This window comes from Spodoptera frugiperda, chromosome 20, assembly GCF_023101765.2.
Source record: "Spodoptera frugiperda isolate SF20-4 chromosome 20, AGI-APGP_CSIRO_Sfru_2.0, whole genome shotgun sequence".
NCBI classification, from domain to species: domain Eukaryota; kingdom Metazoa; phylum Arthropoda; class Insecta; order Lepidoptera; family Noctuidae; genus Spodoptera; species Spodoptera frugiperda.
Window position 1 is genome coordinate 10155653 of NC_064231.1, and position 16881 is coordinate 10172533.

The 16881-nt window shown below is 34.7% G+C and overlaps 2 protein-coding genes across 4 annotated transcripts in view; both read left to right on the forward strand.

Moving 5' to 3' along the window:
• The first annotated feature begins 681 nt into the window (after positions 1-681).
• LOC118282198 (high mobility group protein HMG-I/HMG-Y) lies at positions 682-2736 on the forward strand. Of its 3 annotated transcripts, none has more exons than XM_035603156.2 (4): positions 682-801; positions 1380-1487; positions 1571-1726; positions 1822-2736. In XM_035603156.2, exons 2-4 carry the CDS (start codon positions 1416-1418, stop codon positions 1939-1941), a joined length of 348 nt encoding a protein of 115 aa, XP_035459049.1. In that variant the 5' UTR covers positions 682-801; positions 1380-1415; the 3' UTR covers positions 1942-2736. The 3 variants fall into 3 exon arrangements, with proteins under 3 accessions (XP_035459049.1, XP_035459051.1, XP_050557346.1); XM_035603158.2 differs by lacking the exon at positions 682-801 and adding an exon at positions 809-1061; XM_050701389.1 differs by lacking the exon at positions 682-801 and adding an exon at positions 809-942.
• A 1470-nt stretch (positions 2737-4206) lies between these two features.
• Positions 4207-16881, forward strand: part of LOC118261877 (uncharacterized) — a 59805-nt gene continuing 47130 nt past the window's right edge. Inside the window, exons 1-3 of the mRNA XM_050701555.1 lie at positions 4207-4587; positions 8909-8971; positions 16703-16839. Coding sequence (XP_050557512.1) covers positions 16732-16839 — 108 coding nt within the window. The 5' untranslated portion in view covers positions 4207-4587; positions 8909-8971; positions 16703-16731. The remainder of the gene's footprint in view (positions 4588-8908; positions 8972-16702; positions 16840-16881) is intronic.

Genomic DNA, 16881 nt, shown 5'->3' on the forward strand with positions numbered 1-16881 from the left:
TTTTAGGTAAAGGCGTATTTTACAATATAATATCTGGTTGCTGTCTGTTAGTCTAAATTATAGAAATTACTTATTTTCCATCCCAAGTGTGTTAAAATATGTATTGATTAAGGTATCAGCAACTTAATCAGTCATTGGGAAGATCTTATAAGATTTTCTTAAGAGAAATAAACATTTCCATTTGCCTCAGATTGGGGTCTAGGAGAAGATCTTATGGCATTCGCAAAAACCATACAAATTCAACGACACCTTGTGACACCCGGTAAAGCTTTAATCAATATCGCAGAATTATATTAGTAAAATCTAATTTGAATGTGTAAATGAAACTCATTTAGATAAATCGGCTGCCTGATAGTCTGGTATAATATCTTGAGAGCAGGTGAATAATGAATTAAAGTTGTATTGTTTTTATTTGCTGAGACTAGTCTAATTCAGTCTCTTCTCTAAACCTAACCGAAGAACAGCGAAGCACTCCACTAAAAGTTTATTTTTGTCTGGCATTTCTTGTTTGTTTATTGATAGCTTCCTGTTGGCGGGAATTTTGAGCTTGACAATTAATTTTCATTCTTACATTAAATATCTGATGTTTTTTTCTTTACATTTTGTTATAGTGATATTATATTTCCATTTCGTGTAAGTTGTTGTAGTGAGTAAATAAAGTTTATAGCATTTGTTTTCGTATTTTAGCAAAACAGACTTGAGCGCCCTCTGCACCGACGCCAGATAAACACCGGTCGCTCGCCCGCCATAAATTTCTCTTTGACCCATTGCGATATCGTTGGCTTGGCTGTAAACAATTATGTGAGTATTTTTATTGAAAAATTGTTGCAAATATATTTTTTTATTGTTCTGATATATTCCAAATTTTGGGCTTCAAAAATATTTGTATAATTAGTAAACTGTCTCTTTGAAAATACTGTATTTCTTTCGTGTTTAGTTAATGTAAGCAGACTCCATTATTAAAGTCGCTTGGCGTTCTTGAATTTACTCTGTTGCTTGGATTACCGAATATAACATCTTGAAAACTGTTTTATTACGCTATATTTAGGTCGTTTTTATTGGTAAGGAATTCTGAATAGTGATAGTTACACGAATATATATTCTTATTTAGTGAAACTGAATAAATAATTAATTAATCCGTATACTAATTAAGTACAGCTATCTAAACCGTTTTAATTTGTGTTGACATTTTGTTCACTTGTTATTATTAGCAAAATAACAAACGATGATTTCAGTGTCTAATTAGAAACATGTTCTGGTTCCAGTTTACACGAATAGCCTATTTACGCAGTAGCGTCATACAAATAATAATGGAGTACGAAGGAGCTCGAAATTTAAGTGACAATGTATTTATTATTGTTTATACGATTTTGTTTCAGATTTCGATCTCCGCAGTTGATTTATAGTAGCTGAAAATGTCTGATGACGGATCGACGGCTGTGGAGAAGAAAGGACGCGGTAGAGCTAAAGCCAATGGAACACAATCAGTCAGTATTAATTTGAAATGTATATTTAGCTGCATTCTGACTACAATTACCAATTTTTTATGCAATTTATATTTCTCTCCCAGGAGGCTAAGGGTGATACCAAGAAAAGGGGGAGACCCCCAGCAGCAGCCAGGACTAAGGAATCTACAAAATCCTCAGATGATGAGCAAGCTCCAGTAGCGAAAAGAGGTCGAGGTAGGCCTAAGGGATCTAAGAAAAAGGCGGCAGCTAAAGGCAAGGTAATAAAATAATGCCTATTATTTCATAAAATTTTTAAATTCACATAAGAAAGATATTGTTATATGAAACCTATTTTTTTTTGTGTTTTGTCTAGAGTGCACCAGTTGAAGGAAGGGGCCGTGGACGACCACGCAAGGATCCTGTAAAAGATGCTGCTTCCACTGATGAGGAACAGGATGAAGACTATGAAGATGAGGGCTCTGAGGAGCAGTAAAATGTGTTTTGTTTTCTGACATTACACTCACTCTTAGTGTAATTTGTTTGTCACGATAACTCTTTTTGTGTACTATTATTGCAATTCACTCATTTCTTTGTAGATCTTTACATTGCATTTATTTGTATAACTCTTTTGAATAAGCACTGGGGGTTATCATGACAGTACAAAATTCTCATCTGAGATTGTCTACCCAAATTTGAATCATGTGAGAACTTGTATTAATTTTGGACGCTTAGACTTTTTTGTGTGATTATTATGCATTTATGTGAAATATTTAGCAAGTATAATAAAAAAAATCTCACTTGAATAAATTTGGGATGACTTAGCTCTCCCTAGAAACGTACAACTTTTAAGATTTAATTTGTAAGATCCTTTTTTGTAGAGTTTATTCAAATAGGTATTTTATTTTGTAATCTCTTGATTTATAATTCATACTATTTTGTAGATCTATTTGTTGACTTTTAAGTCAAGTATTATTTTATATAATAAATAAATATTATGTTCACTTTTCAATTTAATCTTATTTTTCCCTTTAATGTATTTAATATATTATAGATACACTAGTGTTTTGTGAACAGTGTTAGTAATATTGTTAAGTGTTTTTGATTGATAAATCACCTGGTATGTTGCAATTCCACAAACTATAGTATCATGTAGTGGTATGGGTAGTGCCATTTGTATCAATTTCTTTTTTGTATTTTGGCTGACTGATCTTTTTTTATTGACATTTATTGTGTGTATGTGCGTGAATGTACAACTTTAGAACAAAATTAAATAAATCTATGAAATCCATGCTGACTTTTCTGTAAGCTGAAATATATGGGATTATTAATATCCTTCATGTATTTTAGTGTTTCATTACAAATAAATGTAAATATTACTAATATCGTTATTAGCACATGACAGAAAGTAAATAGGAAGTACTAGTTCTAAATCGAAGTATATTATGCTTATTTAACTCTTATCTTCGAGTCGCTTGGTAGTACAACCATGGAATAAAAAAGACTAGTTTCTGGATTCCATGGGTACAAGTGTACAACTATATATTGTACTTGCTCTAGCAAAAATTGACTACATTCTAAGTTTGTGTCATTTAGTGGTTTTTTATTTTTCTGCCTGGACAAATGGAAGATAGTCATGAAGATATTATGTAAATGTTGATATCAACGTCTATACTTATTCACAGGAAATGTTTTTTTTTCATTACCAGTTTTTAATACATGTGGTGTAAACATATTGCCAAACAAGAGACTGTTTGTTAGTCAGTTGCACTTGTGGCTCCCTAAAGCCAATTCAAATATGACTTTTTTATAATTATTATGTAGGTACCGTATGTAACAGGTTGGCGTTTGGTAGCTATCTCGCCTGGTGGTAAGCGATGATGCGGTGTAAGATAGAGCATGCTGAAATTTAACTCCATTTAGCGGTTTGCATTGCACAAGGAAATGGGCGCGATATCCACCATGAAGCGGTGGTACTTTGGCCATTGTCTGGTGAAAAGATAATGAATGACTAGGGGATCCTAATATTTTTTTAAACGTTGTCCCACATAAAGAATTTCTCCTGTGTCGTCTCAAACATACAAGTTCACGGCCAATGACATCCAGCTCCAAAACAACAATTTGTGGATCGCACAAAGTGTTGCTCTGTGCGGGAATCGAACCCGCTACTCGTTGCGCGGCGGTCGATTGCCCAGCCGCCGAACCAACTGTGCAGTTGAATACGTTGGAAAGCTAGAATGGGAGAAGCTTGTAATTTACATAACAATTAGTTTACTCATAGCTAGGAAAACAATTGACATTTCCAATTTTTTGAAAAATAAATCCTTTTGTTTGAACTTTTTTTGTGAATTTTTTCAACTTTTTTATTTTAAAACTTCATTCTTCACTTTGTTTCGCTTTACTTGCCTTAGTTGAGGTCACCCTTGGTAGGGCTCCTGTTTTGCCTGGAATACTGGCACGGCGATAATTCTTGTAAATTGTCTATGGAAAACTTATCATCTGTCCTATTCATAATCCTACTTGCCGACAAGTCGGTGGGTGGGCGGACATGTTATTTTGAATGTTGGATTCTGTTTATACAAAAAAAAAATGTATTAGACCTAGATTGGGTAGACTAGTATTGAAATGTACCTGAATCATTGTATCATGTTAAATTATTTTTGTAATAAGTTTCAAAAAATTGGATTGAAACGTGTGCACTAATCCTAAAATCCTCAAATAAAAAATCTATTTATTGTCTATGGTCAGGTGCGGAATTTTTTTTCTATGTTGTGGAGACCGAGAGAGAGACGGTTGTTGCTGACTGTCAGCGTCATTCATGTAAATGGTGAACTTACGTACGTTGAATAATCATTTTTGGATAATTTTCAAAGTTTCATCTACTTAATGTGTTCGAAAATATAAATTAGAAGTTTCTATTTGATGTTACAGTGTGATTTTAGTACATAACTACAGTTTTGAATACTTTAACGAACTTTTAAAGTGTGTTCTATTACTATGTTATCCGTGTCGCGCAGTACATTAAAAAGTTGTTGACTAATTTCAAAGTTCTGAAAAGTGATTGTTGTCGTGTATTATAGATGTTTATCACTTTGTTGTTATATGTGGCTGCTGTAGATTCGAAGAATAAACTTTATGACAGGTAAGCAGGACAAAAATTTTAATTTAAAAGTTTTAAGACTGCTCTATGCGGAATGTCGTGATACAGGTAGGTTAATCACGTAACGTTATCTGTGTGATTACATTACACATCATAATAAGGATCTGAAGATTTGAACCTTCGTGAATGAACTTCAATGTTTTTTTGTTTCTGTAACTTACGATACTTATTAGTAGGTAAATCTGAATTTGAAATATAATTTTGTATAGTATTTAAAAGTCCTAATAACTACTGTATCAAACAACACAAAAATAACAAAAAATGTAGTGGAATAAAGTTTTAATAATCTAGATCAATTATTCCGCCCCTTATGACAACAACTAACTGATAGTAGTTTTAGAAATTATCTAGTTACTATTATGACAAAAATTAGTTAATGTCAGATAATGTTTGGTTTAAATATAAATATTTTGACACTGCTATTCTTATCCCGATTTATTATGTAATGGAATTGAAAGTATATAACTGTTATCGGTAATAACTACCTAATTGAATAAGGGTGAAATTATTAAACAAAATTGTTTGAGGTCTGCAATTTGACTGCATCTTTATTACTGTACCATTTGTTATTTATATAGAATACAATTTAAAATTTTATGAGATAAGTAATACCTATTATGTTTTAGTGTTAAAAGTTATTGGAAAGTCGGGTCTTGCCATATATCATAATTTTTTGGTAGTGATAAGAGAAATTGGTCTGAGTGATAGTAGCATGCAGTCAAAATAACTTCGTCAATTAAAATTTTAATAAATAGGTAAACATGTAGATATTTACTAGTCTAAACTAGTCAATCATAAAATGGGTGTCAGTCCTTTATTGAATTTATTTGTCCATTCAGAAATGTAATTATTATTATGTTGAGCTTGCTAACATTAAAGGCATATTATTTACAGTATCTATTTTGTTATGAACATTTGTTACAAAAAATGAAAAGAATCAATTGTTAATAAAGGATTCTAATAGTAAATATGTGGGTATCCACATACCAAGAAGGCTTGATATGTTTTGTATGGAGATTACATGTAAAATGTAAAATAGGTATGTAAACAAATAAATAAATGCCTAAGCTATATTTATACAAACAATATTTTGCGCTTTTAAAACGAATCCAATGGTTTCTAACTGACTCAAACTAAAACTAATACTTTAGCCCTGTGTTGTTTTATATATTTAAATTTATTAGACAGGAACAGTATAAGTCAGGATTATAGTAACTATGTAGTCATGCATTACTCTGCATATCACAGGTTATGAACTATTCAAGTTTCTTCAACTATAAAACTATAAGGTGTTTTTAAGTTAATGTTAAAATTTAAAAAGATCTTTAATTTATACATAAACATGAAATATAGGTATATATCACATTATCACACTAATATTATAATATATGAAAGTTTGTTTGTTTGGATATTTGTCCTTCAATCACACTGAAATAAACAGGGTAAGAGCTGGATTGCTTATTCAACTTTTTATCCCACGCCAATGTGACCAAAGCTGCTGGCAGAAGCACCTATAACACATATAGGTAAATCTATAGATATCTCTTTAGACAGATCTTATCTAAGAATAACTGCCACACTCAGAGTCATTTAATGCTTACTTAAACTATTCCTTAGTAACGATTTTGTATGGAAAACAATTGATAAGGGATGGGTTAAGTAACCATTAAATGACTCTGAGTGCGCGAGTAAGTAACATAAATTACTAAATATGTAATCTGTAAGTTTTCCGGCTAAACAAAAGTGTGCCACTGTATGATATTATTGTTTTATCAAAAATGTCTTAGTAATAGCATGATGTTTGGGACTGTGTCTGGTAAGTATACATGATATAAGCTCACAACTAACCGTTGTACTTCTAACAATTCCTTCTGGGATTAAAAGGCCTGATGTTATGTATGATTTTTTATTAATTTAATTCAGTATATCAATATCAAAATGATTATACATATCTGTATACTTACATAGGATTTGAACTCAAGACATTCAAGTATTGCATGTTCACTTACTAGATTTGACATGTTAATAACAAGTTGGAAAATACAGTCGTAATATTGTATTGATAATTTTAATTAAATAATACATACTTACCCAATAATAAGTAATATTAGTTACGTTGAAGGAAGTTTGCTAACTTAGGAATAAAAAATTAGCCTATTATTACCTGTACTATAACATTATGCAGTAAGTAAGCCTTCCACCGATCCATATCTAAATAAGTAAGTACTTATAATTTTGCGTGATATATGTTACGCTATAATTTTGAAGTTTACCAACACGGATTATACAATAATTCCCAATTCCCCATGGAATAGAGGAGAAGAAAATGGGACGGTTCCACTTCCCTCGGGAATTTAATGAGACAGGAACTTCGTGCACAACTGGGAGAAGCCCAGTCGCCAAGCACCACGTGCTAATACTAAATGGGTCCTATGCGTGAGCTGTGCTTTTTACGCAGGCATATGTCGCATTTACCATTTACCATACTCCAGCACGAGCGTGGAGTTGTGCCTATTGAATATAATACTTTGCATACGCGACTTCCATTCTAATAAGCTTTGCATGGGTTTAAGCGGTCGATGTGTACTTGTTTGTGACATAACCTTCGTATATTATTGTAAATCGTAATAAGTACTTGTCACTTCGATATAATACAATATCTACCAACCTATATAAAAGCAATCGATGTTTGAAGATCGAACGGTAATATGATAATGAGACATTGTACACTAGTCGATTTTCGACGTGCGACTAATTGCTTTCAAGTCCCAATAATAATCACTTCCAGCAAGCGGCATCACTCATCTTATCTAGCTATAGGGAATGCAAATCTCGCGAGGTTTAAGCGAGATCTTGTTATAATATGAAATACAATGTCGTGAGATCTTGCCCATTTCGAGATCTCACGAGATTGCCAGTTTCTTTGCAAATAATCATTTGAATAAATTAGGAAAACAATAATATATAAATATTTATTTTCACTCTGCCAGGAGGCAGAAAACAAGGTAGTTTTCTTAATTAATTTTATGTAGTTTACTACTTCTTATTAGAGTACGTAATACGTAACTGATTACTATTAAATAACATTTGAAAGAACCAACTAATATCTTCTCGAAATTACATTCCCTACTTACCTATTTACATATACGTTATGAAAACCGATCTCAATCCAAAATCGTTGGGTCGTTTTTGACATTAGTTGCCCTAGGCACTTGCCTAGTTTGCCTTAGGGATAATACGGCTCTGGGTAGGATAGTAAAATTTCCATCTTTGGTTGCAACATTCACAGCTGGTGACTAAAACCGCCGCATGATAGGGTGTTTCGAAAATTAACCCATATAAAGCCCTCATTAGAATTTAAAATCGAGGTATCTACGAGAAAATCATGATGTCGTTTATAGCCCTTATATTATAGGTAATTATCAAGTGTCTGAAGAATGGATGAACCATTTTGTACCACCCGGTCGTTGCCTCAATGAGTCATTGATGCACGCGGTGAGTAGCTCCGTGTTGAATACAATCATTCCAAACGAATTCAGGTACGAACCTGATTATCTCTGCTCTTTACTTGGTTTTACAGCAATGGTATCATATCTTACCTTACTTTACATAACATTCTTCTTGACGCTATTGAGAACTTTAAATATCATAGAAACTATTGAAATACCTTGTATAGGTACATACAAGAATGCTTAGAATCACTTTGTCATTCCATGTAGCGGTGAGTCAACAGTCTGGCAACCACAAAAAACGATATCAAAGGCAACTCACTTAAACCCTGAAAAGATTTCACAATAAGCTAATCCATAAAAAAAGCAAACTCAAATTAAGCACCCATTCAAACTTGACAGACTTTGCAGAAGTACTTAAATACCGAATTATTTTCACATTCTTTGAGTTTTCAAGAGTTTAAAGTTTGTATAAGCTGGTACCGTAGAATCCAGGAAACTTTCCAGAAGGACAGTCAATGAAAACTGAAATATATTTTATGTTATGAACATTGAACATGTTCAATTTTAAACATATTCAGTTCTTTGTTTGTAATAATTTTCTCAACAAAACTTCGAGCTTCAACATTGCCAGTGTAGGAACTGATTTTCCGTTATTTTTATTTGCACAATGGATCGTAATTTATGAGTAGTCGTTATGGCGGTGTAATATTGTGACTGTCACGCTATTATTTTGGTTTCGCTCCACAATTGTGGCAATTGATATCGTCACTGTGCTGATGGATAGATGACCTCGTTGCACTTGTATCGTTTTGTGGACTGAACTTTTTAAAACTGTTCTTCTTTTGTTGCAGATAGCATGACGTAGATTATTCTAGTCAGCTTGCTGTCCAGCCAATCGAGTGTACTGTATCGAAGTAAGTTTCACCATGTGATCTTCACTACGTATTGCTTGTACTGCATTCTGTAGATAGAAAGCGTCAGTTATGTTAAATACCATTGCGTTCGTCAGTAGGTCACAGCTATGGTCGACGTCCTGAATTTTTAAGTATTCCATTACGCCGCTACTTGCACCTCCGTCTTAGCATGTGCGCGCTTTTCTCTCGCTGATTGCGTCTTTTTACCTTCTATTGGCGGGTTTCACCACAAGGGCCGCTGTATCAACGTCGTAAATAAGCTTGCCCTGAAGCCTTGCTCTTTCATTCGTTATTATGACAGGGCAACCAAACATCTTCAAAAGTATCTATTTTTCAAAACTCACTATTTACTTTACGGAACACTACATTCATAATAGTGACTTAGAGCTGAATGAATTTTATAATTGTTGATGGTTTGGTGGGAATACAGAAAATATCAGTAAAAATACCCAATAGTACCCATCTATAAGGTCTAATAACTCTGGTCAGTAGTGGCTAGTTTTCTAAGCTCGGTTTAAACTTTCACGTCTACTTCTCGCAATACATGCCATTTAGCTACTTAGAACCAGTTTTTTTTCACCGTGCCCCATCGGGGCTTTCGTTTGTTCCTTCGTCGTATCATGTTGCATTCTGAGCTGCAAAAGTTACGCTCTGACTAGTATAGATGCCAGAAAGCGACAGACGCCAAGCCAGGCACTTGTTTGTGGCTACTATTTCAAAACGATATATGTACCTATTTAGCTCAAAATTTTATAATGAGATGCTGTTGTATATATCTTTCCTATTTTCAATTATCGGTTTTCATGTTAGTTTTATAATGTAGGTAATACATTTCGTTCCATACATGTCAGTTAATTACATATTGGTGCTTCATGTGGGAGGAACAATGACCTTAGGGCGCTCGAGCAAGGGGGGCGACTCCGCACTAGGATTGGCGCAGCAACGCGTCAGCAGCAGAGCCGATTGCTTCTAATTTAATTAGGTTGCAAGTGGAACGCGCCAAGCTCGCACTGACTGACCGCTTTACACACTCTCACTCAACTTGTGGTTTTACATAACTAGGTACACAAGAATACGTATTTCCACGATCAAATATTGGAAAAGTCTCAGAAATAGAAAACTATGAATGAATAGAACTTAAAAGTTCAAAGTTCAAGCTTGAGTTATAATAAGCTACACTTTTCTAAACTAAACTTGTGTAGTTATTCAAATTTCATAAACCGGAGTCCTTATTTTGTTGGTATTAAACAGTTCAACATGCCATTAAAAGAAGTATATCTTAAAAAATGTAACGTAACAAACACCCAAATTATACTTGCATTAACACTGAATTGGTACTATTGACTTGCAAAACTGATATAGTAAACAATAGCTGGTAATGGCATCTCTGCTTTGTCTGATATTCAATGGGGCAACCGTAGCATTGTTTAAGATTATCTTGTAAATCGGTTTACCTTTTCGAGTGTTATGAAATTACCTGCAGTTGTATCTGTAACATTGAAATAAAATAATCGTTGAATAACTTTCGTTTTTCCGTATCCGTTGTAAAAGATAAGTAGGATTTTGACTGATACAATCTGGCCTACATGACATTTTTCGTGTCAGTTTCGCTTTGTTATTGTAGAGCCTGCGTGAGGCGAATCGGTTCCCTTTTCCGAAGCACACTCGGTGCCAGGCTCCACCGACCCCATGCACGTACCGCTGGTCGATATGGCTATATAATATGTCAACTGGCTTTGTGTACCGGAACAGACATTCTGTTTCGTTTCAACTAGTTACCGTGACGTTTGCTAAACTTCGATGTCATTCAATCGTATGCTTGGCAATCCCGTTTTCGTTGAGAGTGAACGCGTCGTTCGGTCACGGTCATCTGTTGGAGCGCGAATGCCGATGAAGTTCGTAGTGGCGTCACTTTTCTTTCTCCTCGTCGCCGGCTAGTGTGAACGTGGCACTAAGACTTGCTGACGAACCGTCCTCTCTCTTGTCGTGCTCTCCATAATATTGCCCTACTATCACTTTGTCAATGAAACGTGAACCTTTAGAACTTGATTTTGTGATTTTGTCATAATCACAAATAAAAAAGTTAAAAGACAGTTTGGGTAATGCCATTTATTGTTTTGTAACGCAATAGGTTTAACTCTATAAACTATAGAATTAAAGTCACGTAGCGCTGTTAAGGAATGTTCGTGTACGGAGCAGGTGCACATACGCTCGGCGCAATGTCAGGCGAAGTCGATGGCCAATAATATTTCACAACTCTCTAAATATCATGAACCTTATTAGACCTACATATTAATGTCTTACATAAAATTTCTCGGCATTTAAATATTTAAATCTCAAAAAAGAGAAAAGCTTTTAAATAAAAAAGGATATAAGTTTTATAACACTCGTGTAACCCTTGCCTTGTCTAGAAGGTCGGTCTTCAGGGTAGAGCTTAGCGGCTTTACTCGCCGGTACTTGACGAGTCTCGCGTGCCTTGAATGTGAGTCATACTAATGCCTTAGCTTGGTGCTTTCGCATTCCGTTTATTAAATACAATAACATGCAGTCGTTATTCTAGTGTTTTCGTAGACGAGACGGCGTTTGATGACGTTTTATACACAAATTATTCCTTGAAGTGTAGTGAAAATTTTGATTATCTATACATATAATAAAACTGTAGAAATGTTAATTCTGTACATTAAAAAAAATGTGTTACTAGAACCACAGTAAAGCCAAAAATGTGATTGAACAAAATTTTGTCTGTCTGTCTATGTTCAAGAATCACGCAAAAAATACCGATCCAATTACGATGAAATTTGGTATAATTATACTTTAATATCCTGGGCATCAAATTGGGTACTTTTTATCCCGAAAAAGTATATGCACTAAAAACAATCTTAATTGTGCGGCTCGATCCCTAGACACGATTACTATACCAAACGCAAAAATAAATATGTCCAATATTAGGTTACCCGCAGTGGACTTTGCGCTGTAAATATAGGGCCGATGATTGAAATCAGCTTGAAACCCTTTGCAATACACGTGCGGCGCGTGATACGTCTATGTATTTTGTCGCAGGAGAATTGTAAAATCCGCCAGTTTTCATATTGGATGTCGTTTTCAGGGTTTTCAAGGGCGTTACCGCCCTTGAACCACCGACCGATGGTGTTGTCAAAATTTAAATCCTAGATGGCCACTGCACGAATTTAATTACTTAAAGTAGTTATAAATATACATAGTATGATTAGTTTCTTCTTAATTTTATTTAAATTAATGAAATTATGTTGACTGTCTACGTAGATACTATTAAATTTAATTTAAGTAGGAATTTTTATTATTTATTTTTTTCATTTAAATTTGGCATCGGTAACATAGGTATTAATCATCATGAACTTTCGTAAAAGACTGGGTTGCGAAGCACAAAGTAGGTTTTTAGCCAGAAGAAAAGAATTCCCGCGGGATCGAGACGCGGGAAAACGTTACCATCCATACGAAGTCGCAGACACAGCTAGTGATTTTAAATTAATGTTTAGTCTACGAGTTCAAAAAGTATTTTAACCGATGCCGATGTATTGATGCTCAAAATTTAACCCAAACTTTTGCATAGATATCTGAACTAGCAGGTTGACATTAGTCTTACTTGATTTAAAAACTCGTCCATTTGCAATGAGGGCAGCGATGATACAAAAGCCGGTTTTGTAATCTTTTGCCTCACTCAAGATAAAGGATAGACGAGTGTGACGTTTCTGGGCATGCACATATGCAAGCAAGCAAATGCAACTTTGTGAATTGTGTAGATGAACTTAAATCGCCGCCGTCAATTAGTATCGTTGCGTGACAGACTAACAGTACCCTCGCATTACATAACAGACATGGGAGCATTCACATAAGGGGCCAAGTTCTCAGACTTGCCGCGTACAACGTCGCGATCATCAACGACTCGCGAACACTCATGTTTCACGATTCCCGTAATCGGAGTCACTCTGTGCACGCAATTACACAGATAGCGCATCCTCATTTTGTAAAATTGTCTTTTTAGCGGTAAAGAAAACATGTCATATATAATAATCATGATGATTTTTTTAATCCACGCTATTCTACATTGGTGTCGCTCATTAGCACTAGTCACAAGTCATGAGATTACGTTTAGTTTGCAACTAAATCAAATACTTTCTATAATATATTACATAATTTCGTCGTTGTCGTCGTCTTCGTCATAGAAATCTTTCCTTCATTTTTTTTTATTTTAGTCGAAAGTATACCAAACAAAAAGGCCCACTAAACACTTGTTTACCGTTAAGGCTCGTCAAGTACCTACACAACGGTGCTCAACAAATGTGGTGTCGCGTCGCGGATAGGTCCACTTGTTCCGCCCCTATGCACTTGCCACGGGGGTCGATATGCCCATGGTTTTTGCACCCGCTTTATTATTATAAATCGACGCGTTCCCACGCTGCACTTAAACAGAATTAACCTGTTCAATGAAAACTAGAATGTTTATGTTTACTCATAAATTACGTTAGTGTGTTGCGTTCTTGCAGATTCTCATACCACATACATAGTTATATTATGTTGTTAACTTCCTGGAATACCGTGTGTTCTTAAAATTATTTATGGTTGAATGTACATATAGGCATTGCAATATTGTTTTCAAATGAATTTATTATTCTGTTGCTACCTTTTTAACAACCCATAACCCAAGTCTGCAAGTATGTATTTGTTTGAACATCAATACAGTCATAATGACATGGTAACGATGTCGTATTACGAACTATTCGACTGATCACCTCCTGGTGAGCCCAGGAAGAGGCAAGGTCGGCGTCCAAGCGTGAATTTCCGGCACCATAGACGACTACTTCGTATTTGTATAGCAAATTCATACTAAGCTAACAAAAATACTACATGGATAACATTCTGTTGTTTGGTCATTTTGAAGATATTTCATTCACATCTATTTCGATGTTGGTTCAGTGGTAGAAAATAGTTTGTTTCTGAAGTAACAGTTATCCATGCGTGTTTATTTTTTTGATCAACAATTACTGTTTTGAATGCGCTACAGTCTACAGTGCCTCGCTCGGACCAAGTGTTGGCTCGTACGCTGTGTTCGTCTAAAGCGGAAGCGAGCTGAACCATAACAACGTTGACGGCTGTTTCTGTTTCTGACAGTTAACACTAATAAACTGGTTCAGATGAAAACTGAGATGAAATAGGAACATGTTTCTCTGTAATTCTAAACTTAAGCCAGCACCGGTTGTTGCTGCTTACTTGCATAGGTACATTAAGTAATACTGTAGGGCTGCGGGAACCATTTTTTGATAAATAAAATCCTTACATAAGTTGTTTTGTTACCGTATTTAATTTGTTCGTGGCTCTGTAGAAAAATGCTAAAAATTAATAATTTCGTTAATTTTCGATTGCAGGGTTTGATTCATTTAGGCTTATTCCTGGAGTAACATTTTTATTGTTCTTATACAAATAAATATACTTCAGAAAATAATTTAATGGAACGGTCAAGATGTTTGACCCCCCAGATGTTCGAACATAGATTGTTTGTATAAAATCACACGTTTGCTTACCTTTTTAGGAGAGAGAAATTTACGGGCATTGGTGGTCGATCGTTTCATGACCGTCGGGGCCATATGTTTACGATATAAATATACCTATAGTGAAGCGTGCGTGTACCGGCACATGATGAATGCCAGAAACCGCCCACACCGATTACGTTTTTCATTGAAACTAAAATATAAACGCGTAAGACTTTGGCGAGACACAAGTGCAATTAAATCTTATCGCTAATTAATACGATATCTTTTCGTAATAGAAAGTTACCTGACAACCTTAGCCGCTTGACCTAGATTCAAGATCACCATTCAATGGTTGCCATAGTCACTGTGTTTGTTTGATTCAATAATGTTTACTATACATAAACGAAATACGTTAGCGAGCCAGTCGGCATATCGGCACGCATTGTGTACCTACTAGCTATACGTAAGATCGTTACATCAATCGGACCGTTCGTAAAGTATGATGCTTAATCGGAACTGCGCTATTAACCAAATCACCCGAATCATTGTATTTCTCACAAAAACTCATCAAAAACTGATGAGTTTTACGTTTTTGTATATACATAGAAGTTTTTCACGTATGTTCTGTATCTTTAGGTGCCCTATTTATTTAAAAAATTATCACCATTGATAAGGACGATTTGTTTAGGTGTGGTTCACCACTAATTGTTTACATTCATATTTGTCGTGAGTCGGGACAAATAAAACGATCAGCTAATGTTATACGTATTTTATTGAATAAATTCATTCATGTTTGCCACTTCGCAAAATTTTTTGGAACTGTTACTAATGTAAATAACGAAAAATGTGATCTACTGTGACTTGTGATAATCTTTGAGCAATTAAAAGTTATGATAACTTTGGGTCACAAAATGAGAATCGTTCAGATAACTCGATTATTTATGTCGCTCTAATTAATTAGGCGTTGATAGATATATGAATGAAAATTGGTGTAGTTAATTATAACACCCACCCAAAACATAAATGTGAAAGGCTGCCAAGTTCGATAATATTGGAATGCTTCGCCTATAAAAGAAGTGAGATCTAAATAAGTACCAAGTTCCATACACAGTCCTCAGTTAAAAATGATATAACAAGTTGGCAAGTTTTCACACACTTTGTTATAAACCTACTAAACGCAATGAGTCAAGTATATAATTTTCTATTAAAACTTGCCAAGTTATATCATTTTTAACTGAGGTCTGTGTATGGAACTTGGTACTTATTTAGATCTCACTTCTTTTATAGGCGAAGCATTCCAATATTATCGAACTTGGCAGCCTTTCACATTTATGTTTTGGGTGGGATTTCATTTATTTTTGTAAGGTTTATTTTCTTTTTTTCTTATTTTACTTTACTTTGACTAAATACAAACCTTCCTAACGAATTTTAGGTCGGTACGACCATTGGAAGATATAGATAATTTTTTTGTTTTAGTTCCTTAGGGGTATGAATTTACACCTTCATTATTTTTAAAACCGACTCACACTTGGCCATTTTCAGATTTTTTCCTTTACCTTGACCTAAAGACCTACCTCCATGCCAAATTTCAAGTCAATACGACCATTGGAAGTGGTCTAGGTTTTTGATGAGTGAGTCAGTCAGTGAGTGTATAGTAAAAATAGCGATTTTCTGACGTCAATATCTCAAGACCTACAGTAGGTACATTAATGAAATTTTGTATTTTAGATAAGTAAGTAGATCTCGACAGATACTAGAAATTTCATATGCGTAGATAAAATAGATTTTGATTTATAGGTGGGTCGAACTTGGCCCGAAATGGTTCGTGTAATATAACCCACGGCCGGTGTGTCGGTTTTTTGCTCGAACTTGGCGGACACACTGCCGTGTGTCTAGATATTTAAATATTAAAAATCCCCACTACAACTTGCTGGACTTATAATTTTACATTTCAAACATTTATCTTTATATCTTGTAAGTTAGCTCTTTCAGACTTTAAGTGTTTACTTTAATAGGAAATCAACAAAGAAACGAGTCCTTATAAATGAGAATAACCGACCATATTATCTTTTTTTATAATAAATTCTTATCTACAGTCTATCGGAAATTTGCACTTCAACAAAGCAAATGCTCATCATTTAATCTTTCTTTATCAAAAGCATGATGGTGTTGAACTTATACGAGTTTGTTGTACAATACTAATGCAAGTCGTGTGAAATTCCAGGCTGACTGATGCGGTGACACTGTGACACAATGGATGCGGCGGACAAGCGAATGCTGGAGCGGGAGGCGCTCCGCAACATGATCCAGCAGTGGAACGCTAATCGCCTTGATCTGTTCGCGCTCAGTGAGCCCAATGAGGTAACATTATATTATATACCTTATCACTTCCTGCATTAGGTA